We start from the raw sequence: 21601 nt of genomic DNA, 5'->3' as shown, positions 1-21601 counted from the left end.
GTAGGATATCTGTTGCCTCATGCTCAAGTGTGGAGCTCCTGGAACAGTGGTTATTCTTGGAAAAAGTGATATTTTGAAATAGAGCTCATGTCTCCAAACGCTTAACTTTTTACCTGCATGTAACTCTTAAGGTCAAGTACGGAGTGGGGGATAACTTCAAAAATGATAAGATATTTCAATTTTAAATTCATATTGAGTCAAAATGACTCACTTCCAAGCAAACGGGGAACATTTCCAGAACATTAGCGAGGATTTCCTTTAAGTTCCAGTTATGTTTGATAACATTCAAAAAATAATTGAATTAATGTTTTTTTTATATTTATACAATTTTATGTTTTAAATTAAATATCCTTGTAATGTTCTCCTAACATTCACAAAAATGTTGTGAACAACCACCACAGGACATTCCCCAAAAGTTCTCATTACATTTCCAGGTAATGTAATAACACAATGTACCAGTAATGTTTTCCCAGCAAACCAAAATTGGTTCGTTGAAATTACCCAGAATATTTGCTAGGTTACGGTTATCAAATCAAATCAAATCAAATTGTATTTGTCACATACACATGGTTAGCAGATGTTAATGCGAGTGTAGCGAAATGCTTGTGCTTCTAGTTCCGACAATGCAGTAATAACCAACAAGTAATCTAACTAACAATTCCAAAACTACTGTCTTGTACACAGTGTAAGGGGATAAAGAATATGTACATAAGGATATATGAATGAGTGATGGTACAGAGCAGCATAGGCAAGATACAGTAGATGGTATCGAGTACAGTATATACATATGAGATGAGTATGTAAACAAAGTGGCATAGTTAAAGTGGCTAGTGATACATGTATTACATAAGGATACAGTCGATGATATAGAGTACAGTATATACGTATGCATATGAGATGAATAATGTAGGGTAAGTAACATTATATAAGGTAGCATTGTTTAAAGTGGCTAGTGATATATTTACATCATTTCCCATCAATTACCATTATTAAAGTGGCTGGAGTTGAGTCAGTGTCAGTGTGTTGGCAGCAGCCACTCAATGTTAGTGGTGGCTGTTTAACAGTCTGATGGCCTTGAGATAGAAGCTGTTTTTCAGTCTCTCGGTCCCAGCTTTGATGCACCTGTACTGACCTCGCCTTCTGGATGATAGCGGGGTGAACAGGCAGTGGCTCGGGTGGTTGATGTCCTTGATGATCTTTATAGCCTTTCTGTAACATCGGGTGGTGTAGGTGTCCTGGAGGGCAGGTAGTTTGCCCCCAGTGATGCGTTGTGCAGACCTCACTACCCTCTGGAGAGCCTTACGGTTGAGGGCGGAGCAGTTGCCGTACCAGGCGGTGATACAGCCCGCCAGGATGCTATCGATTGTGCATCTGTAGAAGTTTGTGAGTGCTTTTGGTGACAAGCCGAATTTCTTCTGCCTCCTGAGGTTGAAGAGGCGCTGCTGCGCCTTCTTCACAATGCTGTCTGTGTGAGTGGACCAATTCAGTTTGTCTGTGATATGTATGTCAAGGAACTTAAAACTTGCTACCCTCTCCACTACTGTTCCATCGATGTGGATAGGGGGATGTTCCCTCTGCTGTTTCTTGAAGTCCACAATCATCTCCTTAGTTTTGTTGACGTTGAGTGTGAGGTTATTTTCCTGACACCACACTCCGAGGGCCCTCACCTCCTCCCTGTAGGCCGTCTCGTCGTTGTTGGTAATCAAGCCTACCACTGTTGTGTCGTCCGCAAACTTGATGATTGAGTTGGAGGCGTGCGTGGCCACGCAGTCGTGGGTGAACAGGGAGTACAGGAGAGGGCTCAGAACGCACCCTTGTGGGGCCCCAGTGTTGAGGATCAGCGGGGAGGAGATGTTGTTGCCTACCCTCACCACCTGGGGGCGGCCCATCAGGAAGTCCAGTACCCAGTTGTACAGGGCGGGGTCGAGACCCAGGGTCTCGAGCTTGATGACGAGCTTGGAGGGTACTATGGTGTTGAATGCCGAGCTGTAGTCAATGAACAGCATTCTCACATACTTATTCCTCTTGTCCAGATGGGTTAGGGCAGTGTGCAGTGTGGTTGAGATTGCATCGTCTGTGGACCTATTTGGGCGGTAAGCAAATTGGAGTGGGTCTAGGGTGTCAGGTAGGGTGGAGGTGATATGGTCCTTGACTAGTCTCTCAAAGCACTTCATGATGACGGAAGTGAGTGCTACGGGGCGGTAGTCGTTTAGCTCAGTTACCTTAGCTTTCTTGGGAACAGGAACAATGGTGGCCCTCTTGAAGCATGTGGGAACAGCAGACTGGTATAGGGATTGATTGAATATGTCCGTAAACACATCGGCCAGCTGGTCTGCGCATGCTCTGAGGACGCGGCTGGGGATGCCGTCTGGGCCTGCAGCCTTGCGAGGGTTAACACGTTTAAATGTCTTACTCACCTCGGCTGCAGTGAAGGAGAGACCGCATGTTTTCGTTGCAGGCCGTGTCAGTGGCACTGTATTGTCCTCAAAGCGGGCAAAAAAGTTATTTAGTCTGCCTGGGAGCAAGACATCCTGGTCCGTGACTGGGCTGGATTTCTTCCTGTAGTCCGTGATTGACTGTAGACCCTGCCACACGCCTCTTGCGTCTGAGCCGTTGAATTGAGATTCTACTTTGTCTCTGTACTGACGCTTAGCTTGTTTGATAGCCTTGCGGAGGGAATAGCTGCACTGTTTGTATTCGGTCATGTTACCAGACACCTTGCCCTGATTAAAAGCAGTGGTTCGCGCTTTCAGTTTCACGCGAATCCTGCCATCAATCCACGGTTTCTGGTTAGGGAATGTTTTAATTGTTGCTATGGGAACGACATCTTCAACGCACGTTCTAATGAACTCGCACACCGAATCAGCGTATTCGTCAATATTGTTATCTGACGCAATATGAAACATGTCCCAGTCCACGTGATGGAAGCAGTCTTGGAGTGTGGAGTCAGCTTGGTCGGACCAGCGTTGGACAGACCTCAGCGTGGGAGCCTCTTGTTTTAGTTTCTGTCTGTAGGCAGGGATCAACAAAATGGAGTCGTGGTCAGCTTTTCCGAAAGGGGGGCGGGGCAGGGCCTTATATGCATCGCGGAAGTTAGAGTAACAATGATCCAAGGTCTTTCCACCCCTGGTTGCGCAATCGATATGCTGATAAAAGTTAGGGAGTCTTGTTTTCAGATTAGCCTTGTTAAAATCCCCAGCTACAATGAATGCAGCCTCCGGATAAATGGTTTCCAGTTTGCAAAGAGTTAAATAAAGTTCGTTCAGAGCCATCGATGTGTCTGCTTGGGGGGGGGATATATATGGCTGTGATTATAATCGAAGAGAATTCTCTTGGTAGATAATGCGGTCTACATTTGATTGTGAGGAATTCTAAATCAGGTGAACAGAAGGATTTGAGTTCCTGTATGTTTCTTTCATCACACCATGTCACGTTAGCCATAAGGCATACGCCCCCGCCCCTCTTCTTACCAGAAAGTTGTTTGTTTCTGTCTGCGCGATGCGTGGAGAAACCCGTTGGCTGCACCGCCTCGGATAGCGTCTCTCCAGTGAGCCACGTTTCCGTGAAGCAAAGAACGTTACAGTCTCTGATGTCCCTCTGGAATGATACCCTTGCTCGGATTTCATCAACCTTGTTGTCAAGAGACTGGACATTGGCAAGAAGAATGCTAGGGAGTGGTGCACGGTGTGCCCGTCTCCGGAGTCTGACCAGAAGACCGCCTCGCATGGGATCCACTCCGTTGTCCTGTTTGTAAGGCAGAACACAGGATCCGTGTCGCGAAAAACATATTCTTGGTCGTACTGATGGTGAGTTGACGCTGATCTTATATTCAGTAGTTCTTCTCGACTGTATGTAATGAAACCTAAGATGACCTGGGGTACTAATGTAAGAAATAACACGTAAAAAAACAAAAAACTGCATAGTTTCCTAGGAACGCGAAGCGAGGCGGCCATCTCTGTCGGCGCCGGAAGTTAAGCTAATCAGGTAAATGAAAGTCGGGGCACCACGAAGGAATGTTTATAAAGCTCTTAAAGACCTACTAATCCTTTAGATCAGTAGCAGTCAATATTTAATCGTCACCTTATCTAGTCTCATCTGAAAGTTGTAAATTCTTGGTTATCTTTACGAACCCTGGCTAACAAGTTGAATCAGCAATACAACATTTGGTTTAATTATTTATTTACGAAATACCTAAATAATCACACAGAATTACATCTACACAGAATGGATCATTACAAATTATGTCATAAAGGAAAACGTCCCTAGCGGACGGAACAGATATGACGGCTGGTTACACAAAGAAAGGGGGTTGGGTTTTGAAGACTGAGGAACAAAAAGACTGTGTCTCTATCGGGCCGTAGGCAGCTATGCTATCGTAAATACAGAATCTTATGCATTCTAAATAACCTCCAATTTGGAAAAGGAAAATGCCACAAATATTTACTCTGAGCTGCGCTTCGATCGGTTGGTCGTAGATGGAAGGCCGGGTTGTCCTTTGAAGAATGTCTGGTGGTAGAACGGTTTCTTGGTAGTACCGTTGTCGTGTGGTAGAACAGATACTCTGTCCGTCCTCTCCTAGCCCACATTGCACTAACGCAACGGCTAGTAGGTATCACTTCTTTAGTAAATAAGAGTTCAAAGTTCATACCAAGTTGCCATACTTTAAACTCATGCTATATTCTGGCTGGTATAGTCGAAATTCATCCTTCCGGCGTGTAGGTTGTCACCTTTACATTGAAATTCGATGCTAATTTCGTTAGGTTCTTGCTGAGGTTGGCTTAGTTCTGTAGGTGGTCTTTGTCCTTTCAAAGTGGGGACCGCAAGTCCTCACGTCCTTGGAACAGGAAATTACATTTTCGTAACAGGGCTTATATAGTGGTGAAAGAAGGGCGTGTTTCATAGTTTACAATTTCATGTCTGTTCACTTGGGCGGGGCCTCTGAGTGAGCAGAGTGGTGTGACAAACCGTTCTCTCATTAAGAAGCTAAAATTACATTTAATCTTTTCACAAATAGTTTCATATTTAAACATTTAAATTGCACAACAATTCCATGTGAATCTGATAACTAGAATGTGTCAACTTTCCAAGATACAGTTTATGTCGTCCTATCATCAGTAAGTATGTCTCAGACGCCAGCTGAACTGACATATTTTCAACTGGTTGGATTACCGAAATATGGTTCTGTTTCCCACCTTTTGATGTCCCCAGAATCTCTGTGTTAAAAAAGGGCTTTTCCAGAGTCAACTCTATAGAGTAGAGAGAGAGAAATGGGGGCCAACGTCATGACAGTATAAAAGATTCACCTGATGTTGCTTGAATATTCCCAGAAAACATTTTGGCTGTTCTTTAAAGGTTCCAATGTATGTTCCATTAGGTTGGTGGTAACATTGTGGGGATATGACAAGAGATAGGTTCCCAAAACACTAAAACTGCCCAGTTGTGCCACATTCAGATAATGTTTGTATCCGGGTGCACAAAACATTCCTTTGATGTTGCAACAATGTCGACAGAATAGCCTTTCTGAGCTCTTTAAAGGTTACCATAACATTGAATTCAGTTGTTGGAACAGTGTGGGATACATTACAAGAAACAGGTTCCCAAAACACAAAATATGCTCAGTTGTGATGACATTCATACAATGTTTAAGTTAGGTTTCACAGGAAATTCACTTAATGTTGCAAGAAAATGTTTGTGATATATTCATGAAGGTTTCACGGAACATTTCCACAATGTTGCATAATGGTCCACGATTTTCAAATAAGTAAGTTATGTTCACGCAAAATATATACTGTACCAGTCAAAAGTTGACACACCAACTCATTCAAGGGTTTATCTTTATTTCTACATTGTAGAATAATATTGAACACATCAAAACTATGAAATAGCACATATGGAATCATGTAGTAACCAAAAGAGTGTTAAACAAATCCAAATATATTTTATAGTTGAGATTCTTCAAAGTAGCCACCCTTTGCCTTGAAGACAGCTTTGCACACTCTTGGCATTCTCCCATCCAGTTTCATGAGGTAGTCACCTGGAAAGGTGTGCCTTGTTAAAAGTTAATTTGTGGAATTTCTTTCCTTCTTAATGTATTTGAGCCAATCAGTTGTGTTGTGACAAAGTAGGGGTGGTATTCAAAAGATAGCCCTATTTGGTAAAATACCAAGTCCATATTATGGCAAGAACAGCTCAAAGAAGCAAAGAGAAACGACCATCCATCATTACTTTAAGACATGAAGGTCAGTCAATCCGGAACATTTCAAGAACGTTTCTTCAAGTGCAGTCGCAAAAACCATCAAGCGCTGTGATGAAACTAGCTCTCATGAGGACCGCCACAGGAAAGGAAGACCCAGAGTTACAGAGTTCAAGTAACAGAGACATCTCTATATCAACTGTTCAGAGGAGACTGTGTGAATCAGGTCTTCAAGGTCGAATTGCTGCAAAGATAACACTACTAAAGAACACTACTAAAGGACACCAATAATAAGAAGAGACTTGCTTGGGCCAAGAAACACAAGCAATGGACATTAGACCAGTTGAAATCTGTCCTTTGGTCTGATGAGTCCAAATTTGAGACTGTATTTATCAAGGCACAAGGCGAGACCCAAATGCAGACACAGGAGCCAGATGGTTGGAGTCTTACAAATTGTGTTAATCCAAAGGGGTAGGCAAGAGAATGGTCGTGGCCAGGCAAAAAAGTCAAAACCAGATCAGAATCCAGGAAGTATAGAGTGGCAGACAGGCTCGTGGTCAAGGCAGGCAGAATGGTCAGGCAGGCGGGTACAGTCCAGAAACAGGCAAGAGTCAAAACCGGAAGGACTATAAAAAGGAGAATGCAAAAAGCAGGAGAATGGGAAAGCGCTGGTTGACTTGGAAACATACAAGACGAACTGGCACAGAGAGACTAAAAACACTGGGGAAAATAAGGGACACCTGGAGGGTGTGGAGACAATCACAAGGACAGGTGAAACAGATCAGGGCGTGATAGTATTGTAGGCCCACTACAAGGTAATACATGGCATTTTAATTGATTCATAGGACATTTAAACAGTGTTTATCATACAAAAACCATATTTCTTACACTTCATATGTTGACAAAATGCACATTATTTAATTTGAACAACATTTAATCATACAAATACAACCATATTTTACAAGTACTATGAAGAGGATGGGAACATTTTTAATAACTCAGAAATTGTGTTCTGTGTCCTGATTGACCATATTAGACTGAAAACCCCCACAATGCCACAGCTATCTCCTGGTGGCACATGGTTAATGATTTGGCTGCAGGATTGAGGTTCAATCCCACAATTTTCTTTAAACCATGTTTCTTTAAAAAACAATGTTGAAATTGAGGCTCAGATATAATCTACTAAAAGATGTTGTCTTTATTTCAAATGTATAAATCCAACAGGAATGCAGAATTTAGACTAACGTAAAAAATGTAACGTTGTGTAAAAATTGACTGTTCAACTTTTCAAAAACACATCCGATATAATTCCTATTTTGAGACGCTTCCCATGGTCCCCCTGCCCTATTTTTCACGATCTGAATATCATCTGATCCTATATCAGCACTCATAGTCTTGGATACTTTGTAAATTTGGGCCCCCAAGTACGCAGCATATGAAGTGTAAAAAATATGGTTGTCTTTGTATGATAAACACTGTTTAAATGTCCTATGAATCAATTAAAATGCCATGTATTACCTTGTAGTGGGCCTACAATACTATCACGCCCTGATCTGTTTCACGTGTCCTTGTGATTGTCTCCACACCCTCCAGGTGTCCCTTATGGGTGATGTGATGGTGTATAACGCAGCCACCAGTATGTCCCTGGCTTAGTCACGTCTAAGAAGACTAAAAAGGAAGAATGGAATTCCTGACTGACCACACTGCCATGGCTATATGCTGAAAAAGGAAAATGTAAGAGAGCTTTCCTGGTGTTGCAGAGGATAAAAGACCTGGCTTGAGAACCGAACATTGCAGATTCATAACCCACATATGCAGATTGTCAACATATGAAATGTCCTATGATCAAATTAAAATTGTACTTGTCACATGCACTGAATAAAACAGGTGTAGACTTTACTGTGAAATGCTTACTTACCGTCTATGATTTGGGTGGCTGGAGTCTTTGACAACTTCCTCTGACACCGCCTGGTATAGAAGTCCTGGATGGCAGGGAGCTCGGCCCCAGTGAGGTACTGGGCCATACGCACTATACTCTGTAGCGCCTTGCGGTCGGATGCCAAACAGTTGCCATACCAAGCGGTGATCAGGCAGTCAAATGCTCTCAATGGTGCAGCTGTATAACTTTTTGAGGATCTGAGGGCCCATGCCAAATCTTTTCAGCCTCCTGAGGGGGAAGAGGCGTTGTCGTGCCCTCTTCACAACTGTGTTCAAATCAAATCAAATCAAATGTATTTATATAGCCCTTCGTACACCAGTTGATATCTCAAAGTGCTGTACAGAAACCCAGCCTAAAACCACAAACAGCAAGCAATGCAGGTGTAGAAGCACGGTGGCTAGGAAAAACCTAGGAAGAAACCTAGAGAGGAACCGGGCTATGTGGGGTGGCCAGTCCTCTTCTGGCTGTGCCGGGTGGAGATTATAACAGAACACGGCCAAGATGTTCAAATGTTCATAAATGACCAGCATGGTCAAATAATAATAATCACAGGCAGAACAGTTGAAACTGGAGCAGCAGCACGGCCAGGTGGACTGGGGACAGCAAGGAGTCATCATGTCAGGTAGTCCTGGGGCATGGTCCTAGGGCTCAGGTCCTCCGAGAGAGAGAAAGAATGAGAGAAAGAGAGAGAGAATTAGAGAGAGCATACTAAAATTCACACAGGACACCGGATAGGACAGGAGAAGTACTCCAGATATAACAAACTGACCCTAGCCCCCGACACATAAACTACTGCAGCATAAATACTGGAGGCTGAGACAGGAGGGGTCAGGAGACACTGTGGCCCCATCCGATGACACCCCCGGACAGGGCCAAACAGGAAGGATATAACCCCACCCACTTTGCCAAAGCAGCCCCCACACCACATCGTCAACCACCAACTTACCATCCTGAGACAAGGCCGAGTATAGCCCACAAAGATCTCCGCCACGGCACAACCCAAGGGGGTTGGTGTGTTTGGACCATGATAGGTTCTTAGTGATGTGGACACCGAGGAACTTGAAGCTCTCGACCCGGTCCACTACAGCCCCGTCGATGTGAATGGGGGTGTGCTCGGCTCTTTGTTTCCTGTAGTCCACGATCAGCTCTTTTGTCTTGCTGACGTTGAGGGAGAAGTTGTAGTGCTAGCACCACACTGTCAGGTCTCTGACTTCCTACCTGTGGCTGTCTCATCGTCACACGACCATGACCATATGCAAACTTAATGATGGTGTTGGAGTCGTGTGCGACTGAATTAAATAATGTGTAAATGTTCAAATGTCCTTTGAAAGAAATTAAAATGCCATGTGTCTCTAGATCACCTTCAAATGCAAATTGTAATTAAATCAGAAGAGAAACACAATGGGGATGTATTCCAATCTGCTTTATCATGCTTTAAGGAGCTACATATTCCCGTGCTGAGAATGTTGTGGTAATATTAGGTCAAACTTAAATATAACATTTTGGAACATTTCTTGAACATTTCCTTCAGACAAGGTCAAATGTATATTGTGTGAACCTCAATGGAATAGTACGTTAAACCTAAAATAAATATGCTATGAACGTCATAAAAACGGACTTATTTGGAAATTGTGCAACACTGTGGGAATGTTTTTTGCATCCTGTGTGAATATCACAAGAATATTCTTGCAACATCCCAGACAACTCCCATAACTTAATTAAATGTTCTGGGAACCTTTAAAGAACTTAGACCAGGTGTTCTGTCAACATTCTTACAACATTATAGGAATGTGCTGTGCAACCTAACTTAAACATTGTATGCATGTTATCACAACTGAGCATACTTTGTATTTTTTTTACCCTAAAAAACAGAATTACCTGCACAACTGGACAGATTTTGTGGTTTGGGAACATGTATTTTCTTATGGCCCCACAATGTTCTCACCAAATTGTTCCCACAACCTAAAAAATTCTGAGAACCTTTAAAGAAGAGATTAAATGCGTTCTAGGAATGTTCTTGCAACATCAGGCAAATGTTTTATACAAACATTCTTGAATCATCAGCACGACTGGACAGTTTTTGTCTTATGAGAACATTTGCCGTGACCTAATGTTCTGGTAACTTTCACAGAACCAATTTTGGTTTGCTGGGTTAGCTCCTATAGTGTTAACTAACCCAGGTCACAGTGTTGAAGTATTTGGAAATCTTTACTATTCTAGTGTACTATATTGTCCTCTGTCTCCCCAGTATTGTAGGTCATACTGAGCCCTACACCAAACTGTGCTGTAAGGGTTTCTGCATAGACATCCTGAAGAAGCTGTCCCGCACCACCAAATTCTCATACGACCTCTACCTGGTCACCAACGGGAAGCACGGCAAGCTGGTCAGAGGCAGTTGGAATGGCATGATCGGAGAGGTAAGGAGATGATGGTTATTCTAACAAGCATTATAATTAGTCACCTGCCTAAAAGTTAGCATATTAAATACATTAAATGTGATCAATTTAGCCCCATTTCATATAGCTGATGACAGAGCATTTTCTGCCTCCTCTGAGCTCAGAGACACCATTCAAATTGGTTGTGTTTCAATTCTTGACATTGGTGATTTAGGTTTATGTTTATCAGACCTCATGATAAAACCCAGATGCAGACAGTTCGAAATAACAAAAGTTTATTGTAAAAACAGGGGGCAGGCAAATGATGGGTCAAGGGCAGGCAGAGGTCAGTAATCTAGAGCAGAGTCCGAAAGGTACAGAACGGCAGGCAGGCTCAGGCTCAGGGTCAGGGCAGGCAGAATGGTCAAAACCGGGAAAACAAGAAAACAGGGACTAGAGAGAAAACAGAAGTACGAGAAAACGCTGGTAGGCTTGACCAGACAAGACAAACTGGCAACAGACAAACACAGAACACAGGTATAAATACACATAATTGGGCAAATGGGCGACACCTGGAGGGGGTGGAGACAAGCACAAAGACAGGTGAAACAGATCAGGGTGTGACAATGTTGGCACTGAGTTCAGATAAATATTAAAAAGAAAAAGTAATGAATAACGATTAATTAATTGCCCTTAATAAAAACAAATAGGTATTATGGTCTAAATCCAAATAAAGGGAAACTAGAGTGTAGGGTTGCAACATTTCAATAAATTCCCTGGTTTTCCCGAAATCCCATTGGTGGGCAAAAGCAGGAGATCTGGAATCCAACCATACTTTCTGGAAAACCAGGGAAGTTTTCCAGGAAGGAAGTTGTTGGAAGTTAATTCTCCTTGCTGACCGTGTTCGGGAAGAGTTTGAGGTTACAACATTAGTTTTCAGGGAAGCTATTGTTCTTACTGAGGCATTGGCAGTAGCACCGGTAACAGCTGACACAATGCCAGGCAGAGTGCCTGGACTGTAAACCCACTGGCGAGTCCATCAGCATGTTAAACATTACAGTTGTGTAGGGGAAAACGTCAGTAGAGGTTATTAAGAGGAGATATCATACTGCAGGGAAGGGAGGGAGGATCTGCCAGGGGTAGAACAACAGGACTGACTAGACTAGCAACAACCTTTATATAGGGTTATCAGCTTCACAACCACTGGCATGACGCAGTTTCTCTGGATCTCCGCAAGGTCTATGCAGCTGCATGCCTATCAAATCAATGATAGGCTTTCTCTGGTGCCAGGGTTTAGCTTTGCATTAGCTAATGGATAAATGTTTATTGGTAGGCCTATTTTTTCATCATTTTCTCATGTTAAGCTTAACATTTCACAAAGCTACACACAGAGTCGCAATGCTGTAATATTTATACTGCTGGCTCGTGGCAATAATGTATTTACAGAAATTAAAGTTGGAAATTCAACCATTGCAGATTGTAAAATAAATATTAGATGCAACAGCATACTAATCAGCTAGCAATAGATTTATTTTTAAATATACACCTGTCTTGTATAGGTTACCTTAACCTGCATGACATGAGACGTCCTCGCGCTCTCTCCCAGATTGGATAGAAAGTTGTGCATGAAACCAGACTATTAATGCCAAACAATACTGTCTGTCCTCCCTGAAAACACTTACTAAGCTTACTAGGGATTGTTTCATTATGCAGTGTACTATCCATAGCTATATACCGTCTTTAGCTGCTATTTATAAACGTTTTAAAAATGACACATCAAATAGCCTAACAATGGGACAAAAGTTGTCGGCTTGAGGATAAATTCAGTCACTCTTTATTGTTGAACTCAGCGGGTTTTGTCTGGCTAATAGCCTACACAAAATCAATTAAATGTACCTTAATTCTGTCCTGAACCTGGTGTTCTGAAGTCCTCCTTTTTTGTCTGTAAATGTTTTCACCACAGCCTGTAGGTCCAGGTTTGGGGCACGACTGTTTTTCTGTACTGAGTATTGCCAACCCAGACAGTCTTTCCTGAGACTGTTAAAGTTAAAGATGTTACAGAACTGGCACAACTCCCTTCTGCCCAGCTTCCTTTCCCTTGATGTTGCTATAGCAATCAAGCTGTTTTTACCATCTCTGTAACTGTTGCTTCTGCAGAGAGATTGTTTTTTATGAACTAAAACTCATGCTGAACGACCTAACAAGCATTAGGCTCTCGGTCTGATATGTGCTTTTGAACGCCTGAGTAAGTGCCACTCGTTGCAATGGTGCCGTCGTAGCCTTGACCCCAACATTTGTTCACTGAAATCACTTTATACCTTTAACCGTTTATTTTATTTTTTTCACTTTTTCAGTCACATTCCTGAAAAATGTAAAAGGTTTATGAATTACTTTTTGGAAGGTTACTGTCAAAATGATGACATCAATGACAGGCGCATGGACCCCCAGAGCTCGTGGGGCCCCCATGGCTCGTGGGCCCCCTGCCTTGCGGGGGTGTCTGGTATGCCAGTGTTTACAATGCCCAATTGCTGCTGGTAACACTTTGTCAGCCGGGGCCAGGGACTTACGTAACAGGTATTAGGTCTATGCTATATGCAGCAATATCTAATGGATTAGGAATTAGGATTGATATTGCATGATGGATGACATTGCATGAATGGGTGGGTAGATACCATGGGCTGTTATCTGCATCTGTCTGGATGGGTTGTGTAGTGTATCAGGGACAATACTGTACACACTGTATATCACCTACAGGGATTTAAGTCTTGCATATCAATAGATAAAATGAATCAAACAGGTCAATAGGGGGCATCACTAATCCCACCTACTACAGTGTTCGATTTATTATACATATATATTATACATATAGACTGTAGACTTTCTATGTCATAAAAATGTCCTCTTCCGTTCTCCCTAGGTGGTATACAAGCGGGCGGACATGGCCATTGGCTCGCTGACCATAAACGAAGAGCGCTCAGAAATTATCGACTTCTCCGTGCCGTTTGTGGAGACGGGGATCAGTGTGATGGTCGCCAGGAGCAATGGGACCGTCTCACCCTCTGCCTTTCTTGGTGAGCATGTTTAACCTGCTCATGTAAACAAACAAAACGTTTCTCTACAGAGATAACAAATGACTTGGCTTAAAAAAGCTTGTTTTACCATCTGAAAACAGAGATGGCAAATAGTACTTTCTCTGGACAGAGTTTAGAACTCACAACTGAATATATCGTACAACAAGGTGCCTCACGCTACAGAAACAGGAGAAAGGCTTCTTCTAGTATGAGTGGGTCGATTCGCAAAAGGCAAGGCTCGTTCAAGACTACGCTACTTACTTTAATACTTCATAAAGAGCATCCCTTTCAGAAGCTGCTGACAGTGTGCTACTATGGTAATACAATACCACGTTGTCCTTGCCATTATCTAGCAAGCAGCTGTCAGAGCACATGGTTTCAACATTTGCCAGAAAGATGTTCTGATTCTTCTATAGGTGTTCTGATTCCTCTCTCCCTCCTCCTCTATAGAGCCCTACAGTCCGGCGGTGTGGGTGATGATGTTTGTGATGTGCTTAACGGTGGTAGCTGTCACAGTGTTTATCTTTGAGTACTGCAGCCCTGTGGGGTACAACCGGAGTCTGGTGAGCGCCAAGGGTGAGTGTCAGCTCCGACCACCTTTCCCTCTACCTCTACCCTCCCGTATCAGCAAAGGTAGAAAGTCACGGAAAAGTAGGTTTAAAGAACTATATTATATCACAGAAAATATTAAATTACATTGAAATGGAATGCAAACGCATGTTATATACGCCCTCTCTGAATCCCTTCTGTCTTTACCACAACCACCATCCTGCCTTCTCCAGATCCCGGAGGCCCCACCTTCACTATTGGGAAGTCTGTGTGGCTGCTGTGGGGCATCGTCTTCAACAACTCTGTTCCAATTGAGAACCCCAAGGGCACCACCAGCAAGGTCATGGTCCTGGTATGGGCCTTCTTCGCTGTCATCTTCCTGGCCTCCTACACTGCCAACCTGGCAGCCTTCATGATCCAGGAGCAATACACTGACACAGTCTCTGGACTGAGTGACAAAAAGGTAGGAGGATTCATCAGTCATTGGTAATTCTGTCTGTGTTCAGTCTTTGAAAGGGGGAAAGAATTATGGACATATTGTAGTGTTTGATGTTAGGCTTAGGCAAAATATAGAGTGGCCTATTTCTGATGAGCAAACAGTGCCTGGCTGCGAACGGTTTGAGAGAATACAAATAACCATGGGCAGAGTCTCAATGTCATGACTGTGACTTTTTACACTCATACTAACAACATAATAGGATTCCCAGCGTCTGTGGTGAAATTAAATTAGATCCCTGAAGTCTTTAGGTATGATGTCTGTGAAAATCCCCTGAATTGTATTACACCAGTGGATTTGCCAAGCTGCCAGTGATTATATATTCTAGTAGTAATTTATGCATATTTGTGTGGCCTGTGGAGGTGCTCTACACCAGTATTGACAAGGAAATCCATGTTAAAACTTCAGTGCTAGAAATGATTTGTGGACTCTCTGCTTTAAGGCACTGAGGGATTAGAGAGGCATTTGAGGGAAAAGACCAAGCTGTCCACTGCTCATTAGAATTCCGGGAACTCATTTAATATTCTTCCCACATAATCCATTAGCTCTACTTTGTGAAAAAAAGAAGAGAACCCATGAAGTGTCTTTTGATAGTGAGTCTACAGATCAACCAGGGCAGAATCCACAGAAGCTTAGAGAGAATAGACAGACTGGACACTGCAGGTGGGACATTTAAATTGAGCTGTATGATCTCTAAAAAGGAACGTTCTCCGAAAGAGTTTCAAACAAGAGGCTTGTGAGGAATACAAACTGGTTAAAGGACAGTAACTGGTGTTTATGTAGTGACAGATGATTGTTTCTCCTCCTGGGACTGTTCACTTCAGAGGCATGGAGTCATGCATGGACAAGACCTTGCCATTTCCTCAGAGTGACATCATGTACAGACAGGCACCTCCCTCTTTAGACCCTGTCTGTGCTAGTCTCTCCTTTCTGTACAAGCTGTCAGATGTTAACAGATGTTTGTAAGAATCCTATACACTTAACTTTGGCCAGCTAGACTCAAGCTCTATGGGTCAACCATCATCCATGCTTTTAGTCAGGGTTTTCATTGCTTCCCAACAGGCATTTACAACACAGAGCATTGTATGACATCCTGTGTCTGGGGGCACTATCACACTGCTACAGCATTCCCTCATTCACATAGCAGCGGAGTAACCTTGGTCTGTTGGGTGAGATGAGGAACACAGGCTGAGTATCCTAATGCAGCCAGTGTATAGGATACAGGACAAATGGGAACGAGGACAACACTCTGTCATCTCTCCAGCTACCCCACCAGAGAGCAGTGAGATGTGGGATGCATAAGACTGGCACCAAAGGTCTCATTAATTCATGTGAAATGTCTCAGAGGACATTTCTCTCATTCTGACAAGACAAGGTTGCTAGGAATTATCGCTCATGGAAGTATTTGCATTAATGAACAAGTACAATTTATTTCCAGTATATTGCACAGTCAGGGTATTTAAATGAACATGGTCCACTCTGCGTCAAAGGGGCATGGCAAAATAAAGAGAAATTAGGAGTTTTTATTACAGTCAAGGGGGAAGAAGTCATTTTCTAATTCTCTGGAAAGTATGGCCTGGACTTAATTTCTGTTCATTGTGCCCTCTAATCGTCGAATTGAGAGAGGAATTATAGAGGGTAACCTTAGCTGACCACTTAATTGAGTGAACAGCACTTGAGGGTACAGGCAGATATCAAAGAAACAGTGGTCTAGTGTAGTCAAGGACAAGGTGATCAGTGTCATTGTGTTAGTTTCTTTGAGGTTTATATTCATGCCTCTGGGTTTGCCTGGCATATCATATACTCTTAGAAATAAAGTGCTATCTAGAACCTAAAAGGGTTGAGACATCAGATCTTAGGAGAGGGTGGAAGAAAAACATATTAAATGTTATTAATTAATATTCAAGTATGTCAATGTATTTTATTTTATTTATTTTTATGGATTTAATGAATAGTGCATGTATTCTTCCTAGACATGTCGGGTATCCTGTTCAAAATGTTTCTTGTTTGTGCATTTATAATTCAAACTTCTACATTTCCCAAACAGTTCCAGAAGCCACAGGAGCAGTATCCACCGTTTCGCTTTGGTACGGTCCCAAATGGAAGCACAGAGAGGAACATCCGGAGCAACTACCCTGAGATGCATGCCCACATGGTCAAATACAACCAGAAGGGTGTGGAGGACGCCCTCAACAGCCTCAAATCAGGGTAACACTCATTCACATTCTCACTCACATTCTAAAATGCCTAAGCAAATATTTTATGTTTGATGAAATTATAATTCATTAGATAAGTTATTAAATGGTAATTAAATAGTAATTAAAAATACAATTGTCTATCATTGCATTTTCCCACAAGATAAATCCCTATTGTTATTATCTATAGGAAACTGGATGCCTTCATCTATGACGCTGCTGTGCTGAACTACATGGCAGGTAAAGACGAGGGCTGTAAGCTGGTGACCATCGGCAGTGGGAAGGTCTTTGCCACCACTGGCTACGGCATCGCCTTGCAGAAGGAGTCCCGATGGAAACGTCCTATAGACCTGGCCCTGCTCCAGTTCCTAGCGGATGGTAAATTACAATTAACCCCGTGTGGAGTGGGATGGGCGGCCAACTGTAAATCTTAGCTGTACTTATCCTTTTAGGTCCCAAATACTCCCAAGTTTGCTAAACTGGCAAACTGCACATTAATGGTAAAAAAGCGTAACTCACAAAAGTAAGCTAGTATAGACCCGAAGAGCCTCGAGATTAGAAAAAACTCAACTTTAATGAAAATACTGGCGTACATTGCACCATGGACCACTCAGAGGTACTGTAACAGAGTTTTGACTGTGATCCAGGGAACAACAAGTGTAAAATGCTGAGTCAGGGTTTGTCGAGGGGAGTGATGAGGGTGTGAGATTGGCATTGACACACAATGGCAACAACTGGCGCAAGAGTGTTTTAATGAACACCTTCAAGCCTCTCTGTGTTCTGTTCTTCCTGCTCGCTGCAGGTGACACGCAGAAGCTGCAGACGGTGTGGCTCACAGGGATCTGTCGTAATGAGAAGAAGGAGGTGATGAGCAGTAAGCTGGACATAGATAACATGGCGGGCGTCTTCTACATGCTGCTGGTGGCCATGGGGCTCAGTCTCCTGGTGTTCAGCTGGGAACATCTGCTCTACTGGAAGCTGAGACACTCAGTACGCAAGTCTGAACGCCTCGACTTCCTGCTCGCCATCAGCAGGGTAGGTGTGGCTGACCCTTCTTCCGAGGGACAGGGGTGGAAAGGGTACATAGGCCTAATCTATAGAGATACACACTGAGGCATGTCTTAGATTGCAAAGGCCTTGGGTTCTGCAGAGAGAATGTGGTCCAATCACCATGGGAAAGTTGATCTGTTAATCTAAGACACAAAACCGAATTCCATAAAGAAATGACATAAAATGTAAGCAACAATTCAATGAAAGCAGCAACAACGGCATAATTTTGCAGTCTAAGAAACCATAAAATGTGTTTTCACAAACACAGCAGAACAATTTTTTGGACTTCCTGACCATAAAGTTCTGTCTTTCTTAGATTTTTGCCTCACAGTAACACTTGGGAAATATTTTTAATGCACTAAGTCAAAGATGTACACGATCAGGATATTTCAAGGGCACTAAAATAAAAATTATGCAAAAATAAAATGAGTAAAAATACATAAAATGACTTTATGGAGACCGTGCAATACTGTTACGGTCCTGATCCATCTGAAATGGAATTTAAATAGGCCCATTAACAATCCATCTCAGTGTTGACAGTGGTGAGGTGAGATTAAGCATTCTAGACTGAGACCCAATTTGAAAGTAAAATAAAGCCGGCCGAATAAAAATTGGAAAACTAATTCAGCAAGTGCATGGTCAGCTGCTGCTTTTTCAGTTACTGTCTTGCGCAATTTTTTGTGTGTTTAACATCAACCTGAATGCATACAAGCTTTCAAAACAGCACAAATAGTCTATAAACTATTTTGGACAATCCTGAATCTAATTTGGCTTTCACACTTCTCTTCACTTCATTGGTCAGACAGGTTGATAGAAATTGTATTTGCTCAAAGTGAATGTTATCAACACAAGCAATATTGTTTTCTAAAGTCATGATTAGAAACAATGGCCAAAGATAATTAACACCTGTGGGATTTAATCTTGTCAAACTTTGTGTAGGGTGAGAAATGTAGATCTGTTCCAAAACCTGACAAGGCTTTTTGATGGATGCTAATCTCCTCCTCCTTCGCTATCTCTGCAGGGAATCTACAGCTGCTTCAACGGCGTGGAGGACTCTGACCGCAACGGAAACCTGCAGAACCCTGACGTCACCACCAACTACACCCAGGCCAACATGCTGAAGATGCTGCAGACAGCCAAGGACATCGTGACCTCGACCAGAGTGGAGAACTCCCTGGACAATGCCACCAAGACCATAGAGAACTGGAGCCGGCGAGGAGCCGACAATGTGCGGGTTGGCCTGCCGCCTCGTGTGGCAACCACTATAGACATGGGCCACAGCCGCCTGCCCTATATCTCCAGCATCACGGACAACCACTCGCCCTACCCCCAGAGGGCGCTCGCTTCCACATTCCCCATCCACTACTCGGACAGCACCACCCAGCCCTTGCTGGACAAATCCAGGGTGGTGACGCGGCCTACCCCACTCCGCTACACCCTTCCAGCCCGTGGCAGCCACCACTTCTACGAGAGGACCCTACCCATCTCCAGCCTTAGCAGCCCCCACATCGCCATGAGGGACCCTGCTCCCCCTAGCACCTCCAGTCACAACCCACACCCCCACCACAGCAGCAGGCTGTATGTTGAGACCCAGCCCCGGCACCCTACCTCCCCGTTTGTCCCTTACAGAGAGTTCCAGGTGCCTGACATCTATGTGGAACACCACAAGGGGCCCCTGGGACGGAAGTTCAGCTACCCCCCTGACCACATGGGCAGGAAGAAGAGGTCCCACAGCTACGTGTTTTCCGAGGCCCAAGACACCAGGGGGAGGAACGACTATGATGAGCCAACCTCCTGTCTGGCTGAGCTGAGGGCCAACCACCTCCTGAACAACCACGCCCCTTCTGCATCAACCATGGCCTGCATGGGGGGCCACTACCCCAGCGGTAGCGCCAGCTGCAACTCCTGCATGAAGCCCTACCTGGAGCCTGAAATGGAGGATGTGCCCTTGCTGGGGAAGGACAAGGTCAACCGCCGGGCCTCTTTTCTCAAGACCACCTGGAGCAGTGACAGGATCCGCCAGCTGGGCGAGAAGCCCTCCACCTCCACTATGCCTGACCTGTTCCCCCGCGTAGTGGTGGCCAACCCCAAGCCCCACAAGCTGTATGGCAGCCAGGGGAACAACCTGTGCTACCCCCTGGCCGCTGAGCCTGCCTACCTAGACCCGGCTCATATGCGTTCCTACCCCTACAAGCAGCATAAGCTCAAGTGCTCCCAGTCCACCCGGCTACCATCCTACAGGGAGGCTATCCTGCAGAACGCAGCCGCCTTGCGGCGCTCCTCCTCCACTGTGGTGCACAGACACTACTCCACCTACCTGAACTCCTACACAGACCTGCCTGTATACGTGGGGCCGCTGCCCCAGGAGCCCGGGCAGTTCTACGACAAGGACATGTGCCACTTGTTCCCCTGTGCAAGCCACTGCCCTAACAACAATGCCCTGGTGCCCCGTATGGGGGACCGGCAGGTGGTGTACCAGAACAATATGTTTGGGGGCTACGAGGGCGCGGTGGGGCGGTCGCGAGAGGAGCCCCCCCTGCCCGGGTCTGGGAGCAGGGATCGGAGGGAGGTCCTGGTGGCCAGAAGAGTCAACAGTCCCTATGTGCCAAAGACCTGGGGCAGGGTATCCAGTCTGGAGTCTGAGGTCTGAGCTCCAAGCCCCTCCATACCTTCAGGCTGATGGACTATCCCTCCCACTGGGGAGGGGAAAGCCTACCTGGGGCCTCCCCCTCAGCCTTTGGTTTAGGCAAAAATTAATGAATTAGCTACCAATAATATCCTTGGCTGATGGAAGGAAGTAGAGGACATTGAAAGGCTGTTACTGCTGGGACATTGTCAAGTAAACATTAAGCGATAAGAAAAGAAAAGACAATGTTGAATAGTATTTAATACCTTCAAATTTAACCTGTTGATTGTTATTTAAAATATTTTTAAATGCTGTCTTGCTGTGAGAGAGAGAGAGAGAGAGAGTGAGAGAGAGAGAGAGAGAGAGAGAGAGAGAGAGAGAGAGAGAGAGAGAGAGAGAGAGAGAGAGAGAGAGAGAGAGACCTGGATGACAATACACTGTAGCCGCTCATTCAGTTTAGACACATTTAACTTTTCTCTTCAATCATTTTGGTATCCTTCCATTTAAATTTAGACACATATAAAAAGAGAATAATAATTTTGTTATCAAACCACAGAAATGTCTTCCACGACTTTTGTAAGTCTAAGAGCTCTAGGGAAAGCTGTCTAAGGCTTTTTGGCTCCGGTGGTCACTGATGTAATTTGACTTGGATTTTAAAAGGGAACATTTTTAATTAGCATCTGTATTTCCATTGTTACTCTACTCTTTAATAAATGACAAGGCCACTTCAAGGCCCTTTTGGAAATGTCTATATTTTCCTATTCTGAGTGAAACTCCACATATGATCTGTAATGCCAGCAGAATGGAATAGCAGGTCAGGTCCCAGGACTCTAGATGTTGGTGTCTGCTTCAGTTCATTAAGTGGGCCACCTCTGTTGACTCATCCAGAAAGGTCATTGGATATCAGATCCATTGGACAGCGCTGTGTTCAGTTCACATGCCAACAATAGGGCAGACAAGTCAGCTCCTTAAAAGACAAGAACACATTTGTATTTTACTAACACCCCACATAATCTGTTCAGAAACTGTGATATGTCATCAATTTATCTAATCACTGTATGAGTATTCTGCTGAACATCATAAATACATTTAAAAAAGATGGAATAG

At 43.9% G+C, this 21601-nt stretch overlaps 1 protein-coding gene across 2 annotated transcripts in view; it reads left to right on the top strand.

Annotated features, from left to right (window-relative positions):
* LOC110538550 (glutamate receptor ionotropic, NMDA 2C) overlaps positions 1–21243 on the top strand; it is a 79255-nt gene extending 58012 nt beyond the window's left edge. The window contains exons 6-13 of one of the 2 annotated variants that reach the window (XM_036938636.1): positions 10381–10549; positions 13425–13578; positions 14029–14229; positions 14361–14590; positions 16671–16831; positions 17009–17196; positions 17621–17853; positions 18890–21243. In XM_036938636.1, coding sequence (XP_036794531.1) covers positions 10381–10549; positions 13425–13578; positions 14029–14229; positions 14361–14590; positions 16671–16831; positions 17009–17196; positions 17621–17853; positions 18890–20518 — 2965 coding nt within the window. In that variant the 3' untranslated portion in view covers positions 20519–21243. The remainder of the gene's footprint in view (positions 1–10380; positions 10550–13424; positions 13579–14028; positions 14230–14360; positions 14591–16670; positions 16832–17008; positions 17197–17620; positions 17854–18889) is intronic. The other variant, XM_036938637.1, reaches the window with a different exon arrangement.
* The last annotated feature ends 358 nt before the right edge of the window (positions 21244–21601 follow it).

This window comes from Oncorhynchus mykiss, chromosome 12, assembly GCF_013265735.2.
Source record: "Oncorhynchus mykiss isolate Arlee chromosome 12, USDA_OmykA_1.1, whole genome shotgun sequence".
NCBI classification, from domain to species: Eukaryota; Metazoa; Chordata; class Actinopteri; order Salmoniformes; family Salmonidae; genus Oncorhynchus; species Oncorhynchus mykiss.
Note: the sequence above shows the minus strand (reverse complement) of the source record. Positions and strands in the feature narration are given on the sequence as shown.